This window comes from Plecotus auritus (assembly GCF_963455305.1).
Source record: "Plecotus auritus genome assembly, chromosome: 1".
In the NCBI taxonomy this organism is placed as follows: Eukaryota; Metazoa; Chordata; class Mammalia; order Chiroptera; family Vespertilionidae; genus Plecotus; species Plecotus auritus.
The window spans coordinates 190,166,749-190,193,489 of NC_137770.1; the positions used below are offsets into that span (position 1 = coordinate 190,166,749).

General features: G+C 38.9%; 1 protein-coding gene across 1 annotated transcript in view; it reads right to left on the bottom strand.

Annotated features, from left to right (window-relative positions):
* ARHGAP24 (Rho GTPase activating protein 24) overlaps positions 1 to 26,741 on the bottom strand; it is a 466,522-nt gene that overhangs the window by 371,102 nt on the left and 68,679 nt on the right. Inside the window, exon 2 of the mRNA XM_080685258.1 lies at positions 14,224 to 14,423. Coding sequence (XP_080541384.1) covers positions 14,224 to 14,403 — 180 coding nt within the window. The 5' untranslated portion in view covers positions 14,404 to 14,423. The remainder of the gene's footprint in view (positions 1 to 14,223; positions 14,424 to 26,741) is intronic.

Consider the following 26,741-nt stretch of genomic DNA (forward strand, 5'->3'; position numbering starts at 1 on the left):
AATACATGCTACAACATGGCTGATCCTTGAAGACATTATGCTAAGGGAAAGGAGCCAAATTCCAGAAAGTGGGAATAATAACTCTTGCATCTGGGATTTAATCCTTTAACATAAAATGTGATCAAATGTTTTCTAAATTACAATGTATGTAGTTTACAATTCATAAATTGCCATTGAATGAATGAACATATGGTAATAGTGCTAGTGCTAGAGAAAATAGAGAGCAGCTGGATTTGGAAAGGATAAAGCTAAAGAAGAAAAGACAGGAAGATAAAGTGCCCAAAAGAAATCTAAAAGAATAAGCAGCACTATTCAAATATTCATAGGTTAGGGGAGGATAAACCAAATAAACCAATAAACATATATGCATAGCCCATGGACAGAGACAGACAATAGTGTAGTGAAGACCTGGGGGAGGATAGAAGGGGTTAATGTAGAAAAAAATGGGGACATATGCAATAATACTTTCAACAATAAAGATTTTTTTAAAGCAACTTTTTAAAATACATTACTCTAAACACTAAAAATGTAAATGTTCAAATTGCATTTTCACTCATTCTTTTCCTCCCAAAAACTTTTTTTCTCCACTACTTGGGATAACTGAAATATGCCTGTTATTCTAATAAGATAAGGAAAGTCCATCTATGGACTATTTGGTTCTGTATATTGAACTGCATCACAAATACAAAAGTCTTCAGTCAATATGAGTAAATGTTAGAAGCAGAATTCAAGGTACTCTGCTCCAGTAGTTCTTTATGCAAATTGGTATTGAATAGATACATGTGCTTACTTGGGTACATGCTGTGCATGAGGCAAGAAAACCAGGGCTGCCTCTCTCTGGGAGGTCCAGTTTTGCAAAGGGAATCCTTCAAGTCTCTTTGGCTGTCATCATAATCATTTTAATAAGCTTTGAAGGAGCCCAAAATGTAATTTAAGCAAAAAAAAATAAGACATACTACAAAGGTGAGCATTGTTTTTTTAATACTCTTTCCATGAGTTCAGTGTTTTGGCAGCATAAGTCACAAGGGAAAACAAGTTCTCCTCTGCTCTGAGGTTAGCATTACTTACATGAACTGATCATCCGTTATTTCCTTCATTATTCAAGTAACAACGTGTATATTACAGATCCTAACTTCTAAACTGCTGTGTCAGGATATCCTTATGGTCAAAGATGGTAAAAATGTTGGTGATGATAATGATAGTAACAACAGTTAATATTTATTGAGTGTTTAATATGTGGATAGGTAGCATGTAAGTATTCTGGAAACATCATTTCATGTTTGCTAACAATTACTCTGTGAAATGGGTATTATTATTATTTACATCTTTCAGAGAAGTAATTTACCAAGTAAATAACTAGTAACTAACCAAGGCCTATAACTAGTGATGGAGTTGTGAGATAATAGAAAGTAGATATATTGGCCTTTGCCCCTGGTTCCTGGCACAGAGTTCCTAAAACCCTTGTAATTCCGTAAGTGATAAGAGTACTAGCAGCATCTTTTGTTATAATATTTGGGCTCTGACCCTGGTTCCTGACAGGAATTCTTGTAATTTCATGGCTGATAGAAATGTCTCTTATTCTAATAAAGCTACTCTGGATAGGCTTCTAGATGGCTTCTGGATGGGGCTATTGCCAGAAACACCAAGCCATGAATGGAAGTTTAGAATTTTCAGCCCAACCCTCTATCCACTAAAGGGGAGATTGGAGCTTGCAATAAAGTTAATAATTGATTAGGCCTGCATGATGAAGCTCCCATGGCTGTTCATCTGTATCTTTTATTATATCCTTTAATAAACTGGTAAATGTTCTTAAATGTTTCCCTCAGATTTGCAAGCTGCTTTAGCAAGTTAATCAAACCCAAGAAGGTGACTTATGGGAACTTCCCATTTGTAGTCAAGCCAGACAGAAGTTGTGAGTAACCTGAGGACCTACTCCTTACAATTGGCATCTGAAGTGGTAGGGGACTAGGACACCCAGATGGTGTCTTAGAGAATTTCTTGGTGTGGAGAAACCCCCAACCCCAAATTTGGTGACCAGAAGTGTCAGAAATGAAGTGCTCTGTGTAAGTAATAAAGGACACATTCTGGTGGAAACCTGAGTGGTATTCCTCTACGAGTCTAGACTGAGCCCAGGCAAGTCTGACTCCTGAATTCATATATAAAACAACTGAGCTCAACTGCTTCCCAGGGAAATGCCCATTCTGGATCAACAGTTCTGGAGAGAATTATGACTATGATATTTCTCTCACACTGCGGTCCCTCTGGCCACCATGCCCCTCCCATCAATTTCTGCCTCTGTCCAAGAAAGACATCCCCTGCTGCTCTTCACCAACGGTACCCTCTCCAGAAGCCACAGAGCTTCTCAGTTCTTCCTCCTACAGTCAAAAGTGACTTGGCCAGCATTCCCACAATTCTTGCTTAGATAATAAGAGGTGCTAGAAGCATTTATCTGTAGCACAGTTGCTTTATAATCATCTTTCCAGAGATTATGTCATAAGACAAAATAGACAGTACTAAATAGGAACACCGGACAAAATTGCAGGACTGTCAGAGGAGGCCTTTTTGGATAGGTGGGCATTTTGAATTCCTTCACAATAAACGATACATAGAATGTTCCCTATATTAAGTGCTAAGCCATTAAATCAAGGAAAAGGGCGCATAAATGCAGGGGAAATGTAAAATGTCAAGATAAAATATACAATCCTTAACATGCTTTACTGGACTCATACTTTCTGTGCTTACTTCTCCAAATTTATCTCTCATCACTGCTTGTCTTATTCTTGAGTACTGAAATACTTGACCATTGTCAATTCCCCAAAAATCTACTGAAGGACCATGGCCTACACCTTTTAGTCTGCCACATACCCCATCCCCGCCAAAAGCTTGTGATAAAGCTCTATCCTCCTCCAATTCTCAGGTTGAATATATATTCTTTTGAAAAGCTCTCCCTGAACCTTAAAGTAGTTATAAGTGCCTCTACGATGGCCTCCAATGGTTTCTTGTATTTTCCTTATTAAAATACTCAATGCATTGTACAGTAACTGCAATTATCTATAACATCCTTTGGAATTTAATACCATCTTCATGGATGTTTGGAATGATTTGATCACCTGAGGCAGAGACTGCTAACTCTTTTTCAATACCCATGTTCTCCTCTGCTCCCAGGATGAAGCTAGGCTACATGTCCAACCTCCTATGCCGTTAGGTATGATCATGTGACTCAGTTCTATCCAACGGAATGTGCACAGAAGTGATAAGGGCTATCACCATACCTGGTCCATCTAAACCTTCCATGCAATACTTCCTTTTATATCCCCTCTTCTAAATCTGAGAAGGAAATGACCCCATGGTGAACTTGGAGGCCAAAAGTTAAAATTGCAAAATCACTGGCAGTCTAAGTTTCTAAACAATCATTTAAAACAGACTCCCTTCACTTAACCTAGAATCACTTAGGACTTTCACTTGAGAAAGAAATAAGCTTCTTCTTTTAAAATCTTTATAGCATTGGTATGCACATTAGAAATTTATAAATATATGATGAATAAAAAATACACACAAGCCAAAACCGGTTTGGCTCAGTGGATAGAGCATCGGCCTGCGGACTGGGGGGTCCCGGGTTCGATTCCGGTTAAGGGCACGTAACTTGGTTGCGGGCACATCCCCAGTGGGAGGTGTGCAGGAGGCAGCTGATCGATGTTTCTCTCTCATCGATGTTTCTAGCTCTCTATCCCTCTTCCTTCCTCTCTGTGAAAAATCAATAAAATATATTTTAAAAAAATACACACAAGTGGATGAATGAGTAGTTGAATACTTTAAGAAATAAATTATATTTTTGTCATAGTAATAGTATAAAATGGCTAATATTTATTTTATGCTTATTATGTGCTACTGCTTTCTAAGATCCTTTGCATAAATTATTTTATTTAATACTCTTAATGATATCCCAAGGTATGTATTATTATTATCTCATTGTAAAGTTTAGTAAATTAAAGCTTAAATCGGCTTATTCAATGCCCAATGCATCAGAATTATTAAGTGGTGAATTAAGATTCAACACAAACAATTAGACTCAAAAATCCAAGTTTTGACCACTCCAAAATAAATAAATTCCATGCCTAAATAACTTCTGCAAGCAATAAAAATTGTCCAACTACTAACTGAATAAAATAATATTTTATGTTAATAATACTCTCTCTTGATATAATCATATTCAGGAAAGAACTAAGAATGATGATGCAGAATACCATCTTGTGTGTCCTTTTAAGTACAAGAAACTTAAATGATACATAAAAATTCAGTTTTAGATTTGAAGATAAAATCCAAGTTTTAAGGTTTCTAGTGTTATTTTAATCACATAAACTGGGTTTTGGCTTCTTCTGGCTCATATATTTTAAAAGAGAACAGCAGTTGCCTTAGAGAATTCTAGATTTCATTAACTCACCAGTTTCATTAAATATATATAAAATTAGAGCTTATTCTTAAATCAGTAATCAATTCATGGACATTTAGAGGTCAGCCCTCAGGTTAAAATTCATTCAAAATCACTTTGTTCTCTAAGTTAAGAAAATCCATTGTGATCTAACAGTGTCATCTTCATCATGTCCAGAAAAAGCCTCCCCACACAATTGGATCAATATCTATTGTAGAAAGTCTAGACTAGATTAATTGGGTTGGTGCCTATTTGGATTTTAGTCATTTTATTAGGAGTCTCAGACTGGCTTCAAAAAATCAATCCTTTCCAGCGTCAAATTCTAGTACCAAGGGTATGTCAGAGACATTCACTAATTTGATACTTAGCTATTATTTAAGTAACAATACATATCATGATAGAAGTAAAACAGATGGTTCCAAAAAGGCACTAGATATTTATCACTGTATTCCTTTAACAATACCTACACTTATTTAGGATAAGTATGATAAACATACTTTATCTCTGACTCAGTTGATTCACACACGTTATAGTGTCTATAATTAAGGCCACAGTCATTTCTTATAATTATTCAAGAAAACAGCCAAACAGATATTGTCACAAACCCAGTTTAAATCTGTTTTTAAAACTGTTTAAATAGCTATTCAAAAACCTAAAGGATGCGTAGGTGGATGGGAAAACTTTATTTTTAATGTTTTTATTGATTTTAGAGAGAGAAACAATGTGAGAAACATGGATGCCCCCTACTAGGGATTGAGCCCACAACCCGGGAATCAGACAGTCAATATTTTGGTGCATGGGGTGCTGCTCAACCAACTGAGCCACACTGGCCAGGGTGGGAGATCTTTTTAAAATAGATTCTTCTCTATAGTATAATTTTAACTTGTATTTTCAAATATAAATATGACTTTATATTAGAGATTAAAAAACAAAATAAAATGTTACCTAAATGCTGGAAAAATACAGTAGTGTAAATTCTTATGATGGCGGCCTATGAGTGACAGACATTATGAATGCATTAATGTATGTTCAAAAATTGGCTACATATGGTACATCATTTTTCTGTATTTGGTTTTTCATAAACAACCAAAATCAACTTTATTTTTAAAATCAGTTATGAATAAAATCTGTATCTATGTAAGTGTAAACACTGTAGAAAGTGGTTTCTGGGGAGAGTTTTGGCCCTGAAGAACTGAAGTGTTTTCTATTTTTCAAATTATAGAATACTTTGGAGAAACCAAGATGGCAGCATAGGTAAACACCTAAACTGCTGCCTCGCACAATAATATCAAAACTACAACTAAAAGACAAAACGGACACCATCCAGAACTACAGGAAAGTTGGCTGAGTGGAAATTCTACAACTAGAAGAAAAGAAGAAAGCACATTGAGACTCAGAGGAGCTGCAAAAGGCTGAGGTATGGAGACTCGCACGCGGAGAGGACAGGCGTCTGTGTGCATGGCCAGCTGAGTGTGCGGCTGGCTTTCTAAAGTGGGAGGGAGAAGGAAGCTCCCAACTGCACTGAACTCCAGTTCCGGGCGAGACGCTGGGAAACCAGACTCATTCGGAAGGAATCTGGACTGTCTGGAAAAGAGAAAGCACACTGAGACTTGGGAGCTACAGAAGGCAGAGGTCAGGAGGCACGCAGAGAGGACTGACTGCTGTATGCACGGGAGGCTGAGTGCACGGCTGGCTTTCTAAAGCGGGAGGGAGATGAAAGCTCCCACTGCGCTGAACTCCAGTTCCGGGAAAGGTTCTGGGAACCCCGACTCATTCGGGGAGAAACTGAACTGTCTGGCAGTGGGCGAAACTCGAGGGCGGCTTTCTCTCAGAGGTCCTTGCAGCGATTACCATGGGACATTGAGACACAGGGGCCTATTAGGGCAGGGCTGACAGGAAACCAAGGCTGTCTGCTCCGCCCTGAAACTCAGCCCCATCCAAGCTGATCACAGAGGCTTTTGCAATTTTGCAAGTCTTGTCTCATAAGGCTGTCTCCAGCACAGAAGTTCTCCCAGGGTAGACACAGCTGATCCTCACAGCAAATTGGCCTGGAGGTCAATTCCTCCCAGTGATACCAACAACAATCAAGACTTAACTACAACAAGGCTGAGCACACAGTCCACAAAGGGGTGCACCAAGAGTGTCCACCTCAGATAACTGGGGAGGCTGAGCCACTGGGCCCTAGAGGACACCTACCACACAAAGCTACTCTACCAACTCAGGGAAGCAACAAAAATGCAGAGACAAAGAAACAGATCACAAACGAAAGAAATGGAGGAAAACAAACGACTGGATATAGAGTTCAAAACCACGGTTATAAGGTTTTTCAAGAATATCCTAGAAAAGGCCGATAAATTTAGCGAGAACCTTGAGGATATGAAAAAGGACCAACTAGAAATTAAACATACACTGACTGAAATAAAAAATATTATGCAGAGACCTAATAGCAGACTAGAGGACCACAAGAATCAAGTCAAAGATTTGAAATACAAAGAAGCAAAAAACACTCAACCGGAAAAGCAAAAAAGAAAAAAGAATCCAAAAATTTGAAGATAGTGTAAGGAGCCTCTGGGACAACCTCAAGCATACCAACATCCAAATTATGGGGGTGCCAGAAGAAGAGAGAGAGCAAGATACTGAAAACCTATTTGAAGAAATAATGACTGAAAACTTCCCCCATTTGGTGAAAGAAATAGACTTACAAGTCCAGGAAGCACACAGAACCCCAAACAAAAGGAATCCAAAGAGGACCACACCAAGACACATCATAATTAAAATGCCAAGAACAAAAGACAATAAGAGAATATTAAAAGCAGCAAGAGAAAAACAGTTAATTACATACAAGGGAGCACCCATATGATTGTCAGCTGATTTCTCAACAGAAACTATGCAGGCCAGACGGGAGTGGCAAGAAATATTCGAAGTGATGAATAGCAAGAACCTACAACCAAGATTACTCTACCCAGCAAAGCTATCATTCAGAATTGAAGGGCAGATAAAGAGCTTCACAGATAAGAAAAAGCTAAAGGAATTCATCACCACCAAACCAGTATTATATGAAATGCTGAAAGGTATTCTTTAAGAAGAGGAAGAAGAAGAAAAAGGTAAAGATAAAAATTATGATACATGTCTATCAACAAGTGAATCTAAAAATCAAGTGAATAAAAAATCTGATGAACAGAATAAACTGGTGAATATAATAGAATCAGGGGCATAGAAAGGGAGTGGACTGACAATTCTCGGGGGGAAAGGGGAGTGGGAGGTGCGGGAAGAGACTGGACAAAAAGCATATACCTATGGATGAGGACAGTCGGGGGGAGGTAAGGGCATGGGGTGGGGTGGGAACCGGGTGGAGGGGAGTTATGGGGGAAAAAAGGAGAAACAATTGTAATAATCTGAACAATAAAGATTTATTAAATTTAAAAAATTATAGAATACTAAACATTTTAGCTTGGTTTATCTTAAATATAAAATAGTTCCATTTGGGGGCACCCTGGCTAAGGTCTGGAAAGTCTTGTTTACAAATCCGGCACTCTCTCCTGAGAGAGGAGAACCTAGAATCACTTTTGACTTTTGCTCAAAAAGAACGTACAAGAAAAGTGGCCGTGAGACTTTCTGGGTTCTCACACTTGTGCAAGTTATGGAATATTTGGAGACCAAGGTACAATTTGAAAAAGAACAAGTAATTAAGTATATAATGCTGTAAAACAGATACATTAGTTTCTAGTAGACATAAAAGTTGGTGCTCTAGGTGGGAGGAAAACCTAAGTGAAAAATTATATTCATCAGCATAGTTTTACAACGTATTAAGTGTTATGGACTGAATTGTGCTCTCCTACCTCAAATCACATGTTGAAGTCAAAATACCCTTAAGTGGCTGTGTTTGGAAACATGGCCTCTAAGGAGATAATTAAGTTAAATGAGACATTAATGGTGAGGCTAATCTACTCATATTTATGTCCTTATAAGCAGAAGAGATATCAGAGCTATCTTACTCTCCCATGCTCAGAGAAAAGGCCATGTGAGGACACAGAGGGAAGGAGATTGTCTGCAAGCCAAGAAGAGAGGCCTCACCAGAAACCAACTCTGGAAGCACCTTGATCTTGGACTTCCAGCCTCCACAACTGTGAGAGAATAAATTTCCGTTAATTAAGCCCCCAGTCTATGGTATTTTGTTATGGCAGCCTTGCAGACTAATACAACAGGAAACAGCCGCCATCATTTCTTTCTAACAAATCAGTGCAGTTTTGTAGCTTGAATACTAGCACAGGTGTTATGAAAATAACTTTGCATTGCCCACCAGAGAATCCATTCTCTTTGTGCAACACATGCATCCCATTGTGTCGTGGCTCCACCTATCTCTCTAACCCCATTTCTGTCCTTTCACTACTGCCGGAAACCAATCATTCTATCACTAATAGAAAGATGTGGACAGGAAACTGGGAAGGCTGGTCAACAACCTTAATTGTTTTGATCACTCACTGTTTAGTTGAAACATTGTTAGCTGAAGCAGCCTCCACCTCTGTTTCTCCTATGTAAATTTCTGTTATTGGAATTTCCTGCCTAAAGGTTATGGGCGTATCCCATAGTCTCAATAAAAGGGATTGCAAGGCCAGAGCAAAGGGTAGTCCTTCCACTAGAGTTGGGCTCCCGCCTGGCCCCCAATATTTCCAAATTAATACTTTTCCGAATCTCTTTTCATTTGTGTGCGGCCTTCTCCAGAACCCGAACCCTGAACCGGAACCCTGAACCATGCGGGACGTGAAAGGGATTCCCACATCTCAATATGGAACTACCCACGGATGTTAACTTTACAACTCCATGTCTTTCCTCTATTCTGAATTCTTTTCCAAATTCATGTATCTGGAAAATGCCCACTAACCTTCAACACTTCAGGTAAGGGTCACTCTTGCTTTGTGTAGCCTTTCCCAGCCTCTTTAGACAGAGTCACCCACCACTCACTCCTGGCACTAATAACACCTGTGTTTTCAGAGCCTTCAGTACTTACATGGTAGCCTGTCCAATTATAATTTTGCTTATACAGGGGGAGGTAAAACTAGGTTTACAGTTGTGAGTATGTGAGACACAGAGTTTATTCTTATATTCTTAGTTATTAATTATTGTATTATTTTCCATATGAACACTATAAACTTACTTTTGCCTGACCCTATATGTTTTCCTCAACAGCTGGGTAGTTTTTAGTAACAAGCGTAATGATAGAATTTCCTCTCTTTATTGAGTTGTTGAGAAACTCAATGAAAGTTCTATTATAATTCTAGTTCCCCATCTGCCATTGATTACTACCCCTTGGTCAATACACACATATATACACACAAACACACACACATTAACTCATACATACACTGAAGGCTTTTCTGACAACTACTTATTTCCCAATGTAAACATTTTTCACGGTGTTCAATTGTTCTGCATTGAGATGACCAATTCTTTAAATGTTATTCTATAATATATCACTACAGAATTTATTTAATGTGATTTAAACATCCTTGTTGTAAATACAGAGTTGTGATTTTGATGTATGAAGCTGAGAATAGTCAATACTACTCATAGTACCTAGTTCTGGCCTCCCCCCACATGACTGTAGACTTTTACTGACTCACTCACCAACTAATCCAAAAATATGTTTTAGCACTTACAGTGTGACAAACACCTACCCTCACTTAAAGAATCTACTTTAAAGGAAGGAATTAGTCCATGCATAGGCAAGTATATGGTTATTTAAACTAAGTGCCCTCTGATATAGAAATTGCTGGTTTTTAATCTGATTCTGTTTGCACGTGTTTAAACATCAATGTGAAAGATTAAAATTTAAAAGTACAATGTTAAAATTCACAATGCTTGTACTGCTGTGAAATGTGATCAAATATACAGTATATATATATACTATTTATCCCATGTGTATAAGTTATTTATCCCAAAATTTTACTGCTTTAGTAGCAAATCTTTAATAAATAATATATAGAAAAAAATTAATAAAACAGCACACAAATCACATTGACCACTGGTTCTGCTTGCTTTAAGCAGCTTGGTGATCAATACAGTTCTTGAGGCATTTTACAGAGACAGCACTGTGAATGTGCCACCCCTGTCCCACAGCTGCCCCCAGGGCAAAGTCTTGACCCTTCCCGTTGGACCCAAAGGATTGGGACTTGACTGGACCTTGAACAGTGGAACCCTTTAAGAAGCAAAGGATCCAGGAAGATCCAGTGCTGAAGCGCCTCACCATAAATGGTCAAGTTCCAAAATCTTCCAATTAAAACTTGCCCCACCAGCGATTCCTGTTCTCTGTAACTGCTTAAAACCCTCTGATAGTAAGCCTTCAGAAGTTCAGGTTTGAGCAATAACTTCCCATTCTCACCTGGCAATAAAGCAACTCCAATTTCTCCATTGCAATTCTAGGTGTTTAGTGCTTGGCCCTGCTGTGCACCAGAAGGGAGGAACTCTTTTTCTGTTCATTACTTAAGAAAACTTTTTGGGGAATGATGGTAGGCTATGATTAGTTTGTATAAGAATCAGTACTTTCCTGTCAATACAACTCTATTTTGTGCATTTCAGTTATTATAAGTCTACAAATAGTAGTGGCATACTAATATGAAAAAACAACTTACCTTAGACATATTATAAAAAGTAATTTTCATTTGAGGCCAATTTTCTTTTGCATTAATCAGAAGTTTTTGCATTTTCTTATTTATATTTTCAAAATTTTATGAAATTTAAGGACACTGCATGGAATACTATCTGTGATGAGACAGACCTGAGAAATTACATAGAGAAGCATGGCCAAGGCAATAAGATGATACCCTCTTTGAACAGCTTGGGGCAGAGTTCCTCAAAGGGGGGGTTCATTTACATATTCTCTGAAACCTGAAAGTCCTCACACTTTAGAAACATTGAACTCAGGCTTGATCCATTGTATTCTACCTTCAGTACTAGAAGGTACATGAAGCTCACCAAAGAGAACTTTTGTTAGGTCTGCTTTCATTTCTCCACTCATTCAGCTCCTGCATTCTCTGTTCTCTCCCCTAATCCTTTGTTTAGGTCCAGGATCAGACCTAATTAGTCATTTAATTCATACCCACTCTGGTTAACAATTCAGTTCACCTGAAAAGTTCAGGAGATAAAACATTGAATCTTACTCATCCGCCTTCTATTTATTTCAATGTGTTCTTCCATATCAAAGTCCCCATATTGGATCCCCGAGGTTCTGTGATTTTTCACATTAACCTGATCCCTTTTTCTCCGTTTAGTAAAACGATTATATGTTCAAGATAATATATTTATATGACTATTATATAGTATAAAACATGGTGCAATGAGAAAAGAACACTTGAGTATGAGATGAGAAACAAAAGACTACTGCTTTGCTTCTATCTCTACAGATCTTGGTTACATCACTTGCTATCTCTATTTCTTCATCTGTAATGATAATCCCAGATTCTCTACTGGTATGCTATGATGAATGCAATAACAGGTACAGAAATGCGCTATAATTGTCATGATCCCAATATGAAATATTTTCAATTATTTATGAGGTCTTTGGCTGAGGCCATAGGAACCTAGATTTAAAGACAAAACTGTCTAACTTTGGGTAATCTGCATTGTATCTAAACCTTGGTCTCTGAATGCCTACATGGAGATAATCCTACCTCATAGAATTATTTTAAGCATTTCATAAAACAATATAAATAATTCTTAGTCTAATGCCTGGCTCTGGTAAATGCTCAAAAAATAATAGTATTTTCAAATAATGACTGAGGCTTGGAGTATGTATTGGCATTACTATTTTTATCTAATTCAATCCTATCTAATAAAGAGGTTCTATGCAAATTGGCCACCACAAGATGGCCGGCAGGGGAGGGCAATTGTGGGCGATCTGGCCAGTAGGGAGGTCAGTTAGGGGCAAACAGGCCTGTAGGGGAGGGCAGTTGGGGGTGACCATGCCTGCAGGGGAGGGCAATTAGGGGCAATTGGGCCTGCAGGGGAGGACAGTTAGAGGCTACCAGGTCGGCAGAGGAGGGCAGTTAGCGGTGACCAAGCTGGCAAGGGAGGGAAGTTGGGGGTGACCAGGCCTGTAGGGGAGGGCAGTTAGGGGTGACCAGGCCTGCAGGGGAGGACAGTTAGGGCTGAACAGGCTGGCAGGGGAGTGGTTAGGGGGTGATCAGGCTAGCAGACAGAAGCAGTTAGGGGCAATCAGGCCGGCAGGGGAGGGCAGTTTAGGGTGACCAGGCCTACAGGGGAAGGCAGTTGGGGGTGACCAGGCCTGCAGGGGAGGACAGTTAGGGGCAACCAGGCTGGCAGGGGAGTGGTTAGGGGGTGATCAGGCTAGCAGACAGAAGCAGTTAGGGGCAATTAGGCAGGCAGGCAGGCGAGCGGTTGGGTGCCAGCAGTGCTGGATTGTGAGAGGGATGTCTGACTGCCCGTTTAGGCCCGATCCAGTGGGATCGGGCCTAAACGGGCAGTCGGACATCCTCTAGGGGTCCCAGATTGGAGAGGGTGCAGGCTGGGCTGAGGGACACCACGCCCCCGTGCATGAATTTTGTGCATCGGGCCTCTAGTTAGATTAATAAAAACCATGAAATTAAAATGTCTGAGGAATTTAAAATACTAAAGCAGAGCACTGCTTCAAATTACTTAAGTTATTGAACTTTAACACAAGGGAACTAGCCACAAGAACATACTATTAGGGATACTTATGTAAACTAATCTAAAATGTTTCTTCTCTTGTTCATATATCTTACTAGAGGCCCAATGCACGAAGATTCGTGCAAGAATGGGCCTTCCTTCCCCTGGCTGCTGGCACTGCCTTCGCTCCAGCCGGAGCCACCTTTTTGCTCTGGCCCAGAGCCACCTTTCTGCCTTCCCACGCTGCCCAGAGGCCCTGAGTGGCTAGGGCAGTGCAGAACGCCTGTGTCCCACCCCACCCCTGGCCGCTTGGTGCCTGTGTATGCAAATTAACCCACCATCTTTGTTGGGTTAATTTGCATACTCACTCCTGATTGGCTGGTGGGCATCATGAAGGTATGGTCAGTTTGCATCTTACTCTTTTATTAGTGTAGATAGATGTAAAGGAAGGAAAAACACATAGAGTGATGCAATGCCTCAGTTCATATCTCCTTTCATCAACTGATAAGCAATGATCAGAGCTAAACAAAAACCTTGTAGCTACAGAGAGAGAATGAGATTTTTCTTCTCTCTCATTGCAGCCTAGAGATTTGTGGCTGAGAAAATGACTAAATAAGCAAGCAAATAAAAGACCACTTAGGAACCACAAAGAAAAATAGAAACTCTTCCCAGAGTATATTGTGTATGCTGGTTGGATGTATCAGCATTGTTCACTTTAGCTCCACATCCATGTTTTATATGAGTTAAAGTGGAGGGAAGCACCCCAGAGAATTAATACTAAAGGTGTCCCAGAAATTACTGAAAGGTGCATTTACAGTCTTCCTTCACTTCCAACTTATTTTTGAGAAAAGGAAAGATGTTTGGCTACAATATGTCTGTTCTAGCAGATGTCCATTAATATTTTCTCATGAAATTAGTTTGCTTGAGAGACTCAGACATAATGGTCCAGCTTTGTAGAAATCAAAATTAATATTAGACAAATATAATTTGCCTCTTGGCCTCAATTTGTAAGTTCATCATCTTGAACCAAGGTAAACAATGAGAAAAAGTATGAAAGATGCCAGTGAACTGAAGGAGACCATCGGTTTCAAGCAAACCCCTTTACTTCTTAAAGTGCTTGGACCCACAGTGCTTTTTATTTCCTTACTTACCAAGGGCTTGGTTTCATCTTCATCTTTGAAATAATATAGCTGATCTCCCTTGAGCACAAACCAGCGGGTATGCCAAGTCTTGACAAAGCCTCCTTGCTTCCTCAGCCACCCACACTTGACTGCATTATTCCGCCCTTGGCCTTGTTGGGGGTTCTCAGCGGAGTCATTGTTCTCCTCCATTATCAAGCTGATGGACTTTCCTATTTAGCAAACAAACAAAAGAAATAATAAGGTGCTTGATATATTCACTCCTGAAAATCACTCTTATCTCTTTTAAAAAAAAAAATGAAACAGGATGAGGAGTGAAAAATGTATATCAACTCACTTGCCAAGTTTCTAGAAGCAAACCACAGACCTGACAACATTGTGCCTGCGGAAAACTTGGAGAGAGTTCGTTGTGTATTCCTTAAGTGAGCTAGTCAGCCGGGCAATAACATCCCTTTTTTACTAAGTAGAACTGAAGATGGGAAAGTTATGGAGGTAATGTGTTAAGAAGCAATTTTTTAAAAAACTAAAACAACCAACAAAAACCATAAGTCTCATGATAATGGGCCTCTGTGTCTGGTGTGTACTGACTGGGGCCCATTTGCACAGGTCTGATTATCTGAGCAAACACTAGCCTGACACATGTTAAAGTTTAAAGGGACTATTTTAAAAACCACAATGGAAGACATTTGTTTTACATATGTGAAAATTTCTCAAGATGTATCTGGCCCCTTTCCCCAAAGTGTATCCTGTTTAGAGTTTCTTTGGCTGGTCAGGAATTAGTGCAGCTGAAAAAGTTTAGGGAGAAAAAAATAAAATAAAAAAAAATAAAGACCCCAGCTCAGCCAGTTGAGTTTCCTTCAAATACCAGGACTAAGTCAATTGCATGATGAAGAATGCTGCAAGTTTATGTGTGAAGGAGTATAGGACTGTATACACTATACATAGCAAGGAAATGAGTTTATTGTAGAGAAAAATCTTAATCAACAGGGGAGAAGCTAAACTGCCACAGTAAAATGGGGAAGTGGCTTTCTGGGAGAACCAGGGACAAGTGGCCAAGAATAAAAGACATTTTCCTGCCCCAAAGGCTTTCTGCAAATTCTACTAATATTGCATATTTTCATGAAAAGTCCACCCTTACCCTTGTATCTTTGATGAACATATAAAGATACAGACTAAGTAATAAAATAGAATATTCCTGTTCTGGCATATCCAGGCACAAAGCTCCTACTTTTCTGCTTGATTCCAGAAAACAAGCTGACTTTTTGTCTAGTTCTTCTTTTCATCATTGATTTTTTTCAATTGATTTGTATGTACACAGTCCTAATTATAAATTCCATGAAGTTCCCCTTGTCAGCCCTTAGTTATTTAAGTTTCTTCTTTGAAAGTACAGGGTCAGACCTTTCATTATCGGGCCTTTAGTTTCTGACTTTAGTCCTGCCCTCCCTGTTACAGAGATGAAGCAGAATTTTGCCTCCAATTAATCAGGTTGTGAGCACCTCAACCATCTTCTCAGTAGTTTTGCCTCTTCCATTGGAGATAGCTTCCTCATACATTCCAAGCTATCTCCATCCTTGCTTTCATCTCCATCTCTATAAACCATCTTTAAGCTTCAAGTAGGCCACTTGACCACCATCTGTCTCATTCAATATTCACTTTTTCCATTATAAACCGAAACATCTTTCTCACTAATAGGCCCCCATCTCTATAAAACATCCTGAAACTTCCTTTGCTGCATAAGGCATTCCCAAGACAGAAACACCTTACTGCAGGAAGCATTCCTCCATCGTGTGCGTGCATGTGTGTGCACATTGGATCATGCCCGATGCTTCAGTTTGTTATGCCCTCAGGGCAGGAACTTTCATCTCTTCTCTTTTACGTTATTTGACCAAATATAAGGAGCCATGTAAAGCTCACTCTAAATGAACAACAAATGCTTAACATAATTTAGATAATAAGTATGCTTATTTAGACCACTCTAATCATTTTGGTCTCCTGGTATTTAAATTGTTCAAATCTACACAAGTTGTTATTTCATCAGCACCTATTTATTCGTTGACCAAATACCTTAAGTTATAAAGTTGAACTTATAAAGGTATTCCTTAAAACAAACATTCTAACACACACACACACCTAGAATTCATGCACAATAGACTCTTTCCTTTGGCCCTTCTTTCTTTTTTTTTTTTTTTCTTTCCTCTTATAATTCATGTTTTCTATTAAGTTTGAAAAATCCCCTCTAAAATTCTTCAAGGTAATTAGGAACCTACCATCAATTATGTAAAAATACAACTGCCCATTTTTGTTTATATCTACCATTAATGCCTTAGAAAAAATGTGTGCACATTAGAACATTGTTTATAATCCTTCTTACATAAGTTGTTTACAAGTCTGGTGAAACCAATGACAGCATCACCCACTGAAATCCTGGCTATGATGCCTCTAATTTCATAACTTCAGAATGCATCAGCAAGTATTTTAATAGTACTAATTGCAACAATTCATTAAACAGAAATGAAAACAAATCGTATCATAACTCCATGAGAAAATAATGCCACAACTATTGCTAGATGAGTAAAACTAAGGTTTACTGAAATAACTATGATTTTTATAGGGGAGTCTTGATATTTCTTCAGAAATTAAATGGCTCAAATTCTACCCTTCACCTATAAAATTACAATGCTGGCCTGATCATTTCTAACTATTGTGCCTTCCAGCACACTGAAATCCACCACCTCTCTAATTCCATACGCTTAAGGACACTAGATATCCTCAGCACTTCATACCATGTCTGGCATATGGTAAAGCTCAATCAATGTTTGATGAATTAATAAATATTGCAATAGGTTTGGTGCTAGATATCTAAAAGTGAACATGACCTCCCTCTGAAACCTGCCCCTGCCCCAAACCTGATCTTAGTAAATGGCACCATGATACACACAGTTGAAAAAAATAATCATCTTTGAGTCCTGATTCCTCCTCATCATGAATATCAGATCCATCAGTAAATTCTGAAATATTTTCAAATCCATCCCGTTGGATCCATCTCCATTTTCACCCTATGAGCCAAGCCATCATTATCTTTGACTAAATGATTCTCATAGCCCTCCAACTGGTCTCACAGCTTCCATTTTAAACCACAAACACTAAGACATGGGCACATGCTCACACATATTTTATTCTCCACAAAGCAGCCAAAGTGAGCTTTTAAAAATTTAAATCAGGTAATGTTTCTCTACCCTTAAAATTTGGTGGGATCTGATTATGCTTCTTTTAAAATCTGGAGTCTTACCATGGCTTATAAATCAGGAATCATGTGGCACCTATTTATTTATTTATTTATATTTTTATTTATTTCAGAGAGGAAGGGAGAGGGAGAAAGAGAGACAGAAACATCAATGATGAGAGAGAATCATTGACCAGCTGCCTCCTGCATGCCCCACACTGGGGATCAAATCCACAACTTGGGCATGTGCCCCCAACCGTAATCAAACCAGGGACCCTTCAGTCTGAAGATTGACACTCTATCCACTGAGCCAAACCAGCTAGGGCGAGGCACCTATTTATTGATCTAACCTCATCTGACCTTCAATCCCCCCATTCCAATACACACACACACACACACACACACACACACACACACACACACACACACACCACACACACACTTAAAAGCTCTGATGCAAGCAACCATACCAGCTTACTACCAATTCTGGAAACACCCAAGTCCTTTATGCCTTGGTTATTGATACTTGCTGATCTCTGCCTAAGCCAGTGGTCGGCAAACTCATTAGTCAACAGAGCCAAATATCAACAGTACAACGACTGAAATTTCTTTTGAGAGCCAAATTTTTTAAACTTAAACTTCTTCTAACACCACTTCTTCAAAATAGAATCGCCCAGGCCATGGTATTTTGTGGAAGAGCCACACTCAAGGGGCCAAAGAGTCGCATGTGGTTCGTGAGCCACAGTTTGCCGACCACTGGCCTAAGCTACTCTGCCGCATGTTCTTTGAAGGTTGACCCTTTCTCATTCTTTAAGTCTCAGCCTGAAACTACCTCCTCCCAACAAGGCTTTACTAATCACCCGGGTAGTTACTTATCCTTTTGTTATTCTCTATCATTGAACTCTGTCCTCTGTCTTCCTGACACTTCTTTAAATTGGTATTTCTTTAGCTGTTTATGGCTAATGATCCCTCCAGGAGAGCATTAGCTTCAGGAAGCTAAGGACTAGCTTTTCCTTACTGGAGTTTACCCAGTACCTTTAAGAGTGCTCACTTGGTGTTCATTAAACAATGTAAACTTGGTGAATGAAGCCATGTAACAACCACAGTAGAATTCATACAAGCATATTTTGGAGAGTTTTTACACTGCATTAAATTTCTTAAAGAAGATTGTATACTTTAAGAACTTGATTTATTTTTCTCTGACATAGGAGACTTTAGCATCAAAACTGTTCTTAAACACAATGTCAAAATCTTCAAACTTAAATGAACCTGAAACAGTCTTTTATGAAGAAATATAACATTCAACATTTACATGTGTTAGCCTTGTAGGAAATGCATGCAATCAATAGTGGTTAAGCATGAAGAAAAGCATAGTGTACTCATTCAACTTCTCAGAGAATAATCTAACTGAATCTCCACTGAGAAAGGACTTTCACTGCATTGGGGCAGCTGGATGGTACCTGAAATTACAGAATAGAACTATCAACTAAGGTGTTTAGCATATCAACCTAACAATGACAATATAACAATAACATAATTTTTTACTCTAAACTAACAAAATATAATTGAAAAGTTGTGTCTTCATATCAATCTTAGAAAAGAGCCTTAATGGTGGCTACTGTGCCATATCAGGGCTTAGAAAATTACCATCATTTGATGGGTTTATAGCTTTGAATTATTTTCCAGGTGTGGAAACTGATTTGTACATCTATGTGTATGGTTCTTTTTTGCATCCAGAATACACAACAGTATTCCATGGTGCAATCTGAGATGAAATTCCTGCTCCTAACAGAGTTTCTAAAAGTCCAACAGCCACACACATTGCTATTTCTATTTGTGACTTCAACAGAGAATATATAAACATGCATGTAATCAAAGATGTATAAAAATAGAATGCCATATGCCATAGAGTTGCAGTGTGTTTGGATTCATCTATGGGACTACACATGTCTAGCAAACACAAGAGACTGACAAAGAAGGAGGGGGAAAGGGAGTCGGTCAGAGAAAGACAAATACCATATGACTTCACTTATATGTGGAATCTAAAGAACAAAATTGAAATAGACTCATAAACACAGAGTGGACTGGTGGCTGCCAGAGAGGAAGAGGGTTTGGGGACTAGGTGAAAAGGTAAAGGGGTTAAGAAGTACAAATTGGCAGTTACAAATAGTCACAGGGATGCAAAGTGCAGCATAGGGAATATAGTCAATAATATTGTGATAACTATTATGTATGGTGCCAGTTGCGGTAATGGAAACATTGAAGGGAACGCTATGTAAAGTATGTGACTGTCTAACCACTAAGCTATACACCTGAGATCGACACACAATAAAATTGAAAGTGAAAAAAAAAAACAGGAGGAGGGAGCTAGATGGAAAGAGAAGGGAGAGAGAGAACTTAGAGCATAAGCAGTTTCACCATTAAGGCCTCCACTACACTCAGTGAACACATGGTCCCATGGATGGGAGGCGTGTGCTTACAGCCAGTGTCAGTTCCCCGGGCCTCTGTGGGGTGTGTCACTGTACAACGGTGACCCTGGAGTTTCAGAGTTCACATGATTTCACATGGGGAGGCCCTTCAACACAAACTACTCCAGTTGTTGAGTGAAAGAACAGTGATCTGTTCTATCGCTCTGGGAGAAAACAAAAATAAAACTGGCAGGTTTGATAAAATACTGCAATTTGTGAGAGATGTATGTAACTTTCAAGTGTAATTCTGTTCAGATCCAATTGTTGCCTTTTGTTGACATTAGAACCTAACTCCTTTGTAAAATGAATGTGATTGCACTGTTCACAAAAGCCAATATTTATCTGAATTCTAACCTTTCTTATTTTAAAAAAAACAACTTTGTCTTGTAGCTGTTGCTAACATGCTGGTTTGTCAGGCAGGTTTGTACATTTTATTGTGCTGTACATCTCAGTGCTAGCATATATCCTTTCTATGGGTAATGGTTCACAAAGCAAAACATAAAGAAGGAGTGAGATAATGTGTGCATGTGTGCATGCATATGTTTATATGTGTGTACATGTGTGTGCATACATGTGGGTATGTGTGTGTGGAGTGGGTATGAGTATATATACACTGTGTGTGTTTTCTCCCTAAGGCAGAAAATTCTTAAAAGGCAAAAACATTTGTTGAGATTCTTTTCTCATTTTTCCAAAACTCAGTTCCATGCCACTGGAAGACATGTATGTATATTCCTTCAGATCCCACATCCTTTGATGAAGTAAAGAACATAAAAGAGCTTCGCCACTCAATGTTCACGGAATAATCTAATCGTGGTATATTACAGTCAACCCGTAAACATATAGATTTATTTTTATTATTTTCCAGGACATTTCTTCAATAACTACAATTATTTATCTAATTTAGAACTTAATATTCTAAATATTTAAATAATTTCAGGCTTGATCTGGCTTTCTCTCTCTCTGTCCCACTCCCTTTCTTCCGGCAGGTGCCAAGGGAAGGCTGTGTGAGCACGCAGGGGAAAGGTGCTCCCTGCAGGCCAGGAACGAGCCCCACCAGAGCTTGACCTGCTGGCCCCTCAATCTAGACCTCCAGCCTCCAGAACTGTAAGGAAAAACGTGTCTGTCATTTATGCCACCCAGTCCATATGCCATTTGTTATGGCAGCCAGAATAGATGAAGGCAATGCACATCTACGAAAGAGATGTATAAGAAAAAATTAAAAGAACTAAGTCTTAGATGCTTGTTGTAAGGTAACTGCTAACTAAAGAAAACTGATGAGTGAAGAACAGTTCACTTTCTGTCCCTCACTCTTGACCACATTGCCTCTTCGATTGAAGAATGAATCAAACCGTAGTGCCTACAGGGAATAAGCACTCTAGGTCTGATATTGCAGAGGCTCCGGTGGAAATTGTTTTAGCTGCAAAACCAGTTCCAAGAGCCTAAGTCTGTTTTCAGGATGCAATTGTGTTTCTTAAAGCACCTTGGGTTGCCTCGCATGGCTGGTTGTTCTCACTGCCAGCATTTCATGGTTAACTTTTTTTTAAGGTTCATTTCTTTTATTTTTACTTTTCAATTACATTTTGCATTCAATATTATTTTGTAATTGTTTCAGATGTACAGCATAGTAGGTAATCATATACTTTATAATATTTGATATTTCAAGTACTCACCTGGCACCATACATAGTTATTGTAATATTATTGACTATATTCCCTATGTTGGACTTTACATCCCTGACAATTTAGTGACTATGAATTTATAATTCTTTTTTTTAATGTATTTTATTGATTTTTTACAGAGAGGAAGGGAGAGGGATAGAGAGCTAGAAACATCAATCAGCTGCCTCCTGCACACCCCACACTGGGGACGTGCCCACAACCAAGGTACATGCCCTTGACTGGAATCGAACCTTGGACCCCTCAGTCTACAGGCCGACGCTCTATCCACTGAGCCAAACCGGTGTGAGTGAATTTATAATTCATAATCTCTTCACCTTTTTTACCAAGTCCTCCAATCTCTCTCCCATCCGGCTATCATCACTCGGTTTCTGTATCTATGAGTCTGTTTAAATGTTGTCTGTTTATTCTGATCTTTAGATTCCACATATAAGTGAAATTATATGGTATCTGTCTTTCTCAGACTGGCTTATTTCACTCAGCATAATATCCTCTAGGTCTAGCCCTGCTGTAGCAAATGGTAAGATTTCATTCTTTTTTATGGGTAAGTAACATTCCATTGTATACATATACCACATCTTTTTTATTTATCCTTCAGCTCCTATACAAAAGCTTCTCTATTGCCACTGCTATCCCCTACCTAGACATCCCCCTTCCATGAGAACATCATGATTACGGACATCATCTTTATCATCTGGTCATATGCTTATTACTTTACAGTTTTCTATACCGTAATTCATTGATGATAAGTGCTCCATGGAACCCACCAAACTAACCAGGATATACTGAATACACAAAGGTTTGTTCAATAATTGTGAGTGAATGAAGGAAGGAATGCATGTAAAATGCATAAGTCAGCCTTTGGGGCCTACTAGAATTGACCACAAAGGCCTCAAAGTTCCCCAAAGTACAGTGCAAAAAGTCCTAAATATTTTATTATTAGACAACAATGCAAGCACTTCAGTCCAAATTCTCCCACCTAAACCTAATCCTTTCAGTTTGTAGTAGATGAAAACTAAATTGAACTTCAGAAACTACTGAGTTTCTGTCTCACTGGTGATGCTAGCCCTACTCATAATTTGAGTTAAAAATAAACTTTTTTTCTTAAAACTAAAGAGTTTAAGCATGAAGAGAACAGAAGAATTGAGTAGAGTACAGTTTAAAGTAGTCACCAGAAGAGCACACCTGGGAGAACTTTAACAGTAATAATTTTTGTAAATGTGCAGTTATTTTCCTGAGGAAACACTAAATATCCTGTTGCTTGATTCATTTGAAATTATATTGTCCAAAACTTCAGGAAATATAAAAAATGATGTATATGTTGGGATGAATCAGGAATGCCAATTTACATTTTATATTTTAAGCTTCAATATTTTCATATTCATTTGGTAAGAAATCAGAATGACTTAATGGGATTAATTACTTACAAGAAAACTTCTTTTATGCATTTACTTTGTTTTTGTTGTATGTAAAATGCCTCATACTTTGTAGGAAGGATCTTCTCCCTCTTAAGGAGATTTTCATTCAATAAGGAGAAAAGTATTTTAATATATGCTAAGATAGGTTCCCCACCTCCACATCACTATGAGAGGGAGGAGTAAAAATGAGAACTATTGGAATTCCCAATGCTGATAACCTGAGTAGAAACAAAAATCAAACACTTGGTAAAGTGTTTTGATTGCAAGCTCGTGTCAGACATCGTTCATTAATCACAGTTCTTTTTCCTGCAGAACTTAGATACACTCCCAGATGCCATCTCAATACAACAGCTCTAAACAGTCACATCAATCAATTGCCTAGGAAAAGGAGAGGGAGACTGTTTGTTACTTCAATCCTTTAACAAACCAAGAACTAATATAAAATAGAAACTCATGTACTTCCTAAGAGAGAATGCCATTTGAAATGGGAAAAGAAGAGAAAATCATCTCCTTTTTCTTTCTTTCTTAAATTGAGTTAAAATTTACATAACATTACACAGTTATTCACCAAACATAACATTATATGCAGTTATTCACCAAATAACAACAGGGATACACTCTGAGAAATGAATCATTGGAGATTTTGTGTTTGCACGAACATCATAGGGTACACTTACACAAACCTAGATGGTAGAGCCTAGTTCACACCTAGGCTTCATGATATAGCCTATTGCTTCTAGGCCACAAACCTACACAGCATGTTACTGTGCAAAACTACACGAGATAAAACCAAGCACAAGAAAAAATGAAGCAATCAAGAAAAATGGGAAACAAGATGTATGAGGCTACTGCCAGCATCACACAGCATACTGTTTTACAGCAATTAGTAGAAAGAGTGCACTCTAAAATAATGATAAAAGTATAATATAGAAAATATAGAAACCGATAACATAGTTATCATTGTCAAGTATTATGTACTATACATAATTGTGTGTGCTGTACTTTCATATGACTGGCATTACAGTATGTGTCTCACCAGTATCACCACACACACGTGTGTAATGCGTTGTGCCATAATGTTAAGGTGGCAATGCCATCACTGTAATAGTAATTTTTCAGTTCTGTTATAATCTTACTAGAGGCCCGGTGCATGAAAATTCATGCACTGGAAGGGGGGGGGTCCCTCAGCCTGGCCTGCCCCCTCTCACAGTCCAGGAGCCCTCAGGGGCAGGAGGTGACCCGGTGATCAGGGGAAGGAAATGCCCCATCACACCTCTGCTGCTGCCACTGTTGGTAGCGCAAGCCTTGGCCGGCCCTGGTTACCTGCGCCTTGGGCCGGCCCTGGGCAGCTAGGCAGCCACCATCCAAGGCTTGCCTGCGCCTTGGGCTGGTTCTGGGCGGCTGGGGGACTGAGGGGACTGGGAGCCACCAACTTGTGACTGTGGGTGCTGCCATATTTGAGGGTGGAGCAGTCAATTAGCATATTCCCTCCTTATTGACTATGGGTACTGCCATATTTGCAATGGTGTGAGGGTCAATTAGCATATTCCCTCTTTATTAGATAGAATGGGACCGCCATCCATCAGATCCATTCTTTTTTTTAAATATATTTTTATTGATTTCAGAGAGGAAGGGGGAGAGAGAGAAAGAGAGATAGAAACATCAATGATGAGAGAGAATCATCGATCGGCTGCACCAAGCCCGCAACCTAGGCATGTGCCCTTGACCAGAATCAAACTTGGGACCCTTCAACCCCCAGGCTGACACTCTATCCACTGAGCAAAACCAGCTAGGGCCATCAGATCCATTCTTGACTAAAATGTCATTATGTGTGCATGGCGGTATTGCAAAATGATCATCACAGTAAATCCAGTTAACATTTGGCACCATACACAGCTACAGATTTTTTTCTTGTGATGAGAACTATCAAATCCACTTTCCTAGCTACTTTTAAATATGCAATGCAGTATTATTACCTATAGCCACTTGCTCTACATTATATAAAAATATGGAATGCTTCATGAATTCGCCTGTCATTCTTGTATAGGGGCCATGCTAATCTTCTCTGTATTGTTCCAATTTGGGTATATGTGCTGCTAAAGCGAGCACAAAAGTCACCTTCTTTTAAGGAAGAACTAATAGCTTGCTGAGAGCTCAAAGAGGGCAACAGTCATTGCATCACAAAAAAAACAGGTCTGAAGCAGAGAAAAGGAAATAGGAGTTGGATGTCCCTTATTTTATTTTAATTAGTCCAATCTATTACTAGACCCTTAAAAATAAGATCAGAAACCCAATTTTATAAACATCTTAACTTTTCAGCTTTTGTGTGTCCCTCCCCTCCTCTTACTCATAGTTCAAAATTTTGTTTTGAAAAGCTGTCTCAAGAAACAAAGAAAAGAGGTTTTCCACACCTAAATCTGAAGAGTAATGGGATAATACCCACAGGATGGGGAAATAAGGGCAGCAGTGAAGGAGAGCTTTTGCACACAGTGGGAGGAGTGTGTAAAAGGGGTGGGCGATTTGCAAAGCTGAACAAGTGGAAAGCTGAGAAAGACAGTCCGGCTGAGGTGGGGAGAACCCGATCAGCTGTGTCCTCTGCTCACAGTAGAGAAATAACCTCCGGGCCTGTCACTTACAGAATTTCTCTATCTTTGTCCCCTCATGGTCACATTTTTAATCTCAGATAAAAATGCAGACAATAGGGTGGTGAAGGCTTGGGGCAGGGCAGGAACCAGGGGTGGAGGGCAAGAGGCGGGGAAAGGGGAGATATCTGTAATGTTCTCAACAATAAAGATTTTTAAAAACTTGTCTGAAATAGTTGTTTAAAAAGTTATCTTTATTGTTCAAAGCATTACAGATGTTCCCCCCTTTTGATTTCCCATTGACCCCCTCCACCCTACATCGGCCCCTCTCAGGCTTTCATCATGTCTGTGTTCATAGGCTATATATATATGCATATAAGTTCCCCATTAATCTCTCCCCTCCCACCAACCAACCCCTGTCTTCCTTAAATACTACTTTTAATGTCAGATTCCTTTAATGAATCCAATGCAGGAAGATCAGATATGCTGTCAATTATATTATCATTTCAAGGCTGTCTATGGAACCAGCTTTTTATTCAACCACACTTTACAAGAAGGTAACTTTGGCTAAGATAGTCATTCGTCTACAATAAACTCTCAGATTTTCTCCTTCAAATGCAAGCTGTAAGGTATTTAATGATTTCCAATAAGGACCTCTTCTTTATCAATTAATCCCATGGGTTGAACATCATCAGCCTTCTTTAATAAGTTCTGGAAAATCACTTTTCACTCTAAATATATTGAAATACTGACAATACAATTCTTTCATTAGAATTTAAGGTAAGTGGGGAGATGTCAAAGTGAAAAAAAAATCTGACTGCAATTCTCCTTTATTCAGCATCATTCCCATTATTATTCACTTTGATGCACTAAACTTTGATCTTTGAGGAGGTGTCATTATTCTCATATAATTTGAACATATTATAGTTCTTCAAAATATCTAATTAATACACACTTAGTTTTAGATAAACTGAACAGAAACCTAGCTTTCATGTACTTGAATATATTTAATCAGCAGTTCAATGAAAGATAAAGAAATGCTATACATAAAAAGATATTTTTAAAAATATGAAGCTCAGTGGGACATATGATTCGGCATGTCCAGAAGCCTGGGAACACTCTTTTGTGCCATGCTGTTTCCCTTGGTCGCACTATCCCACTGC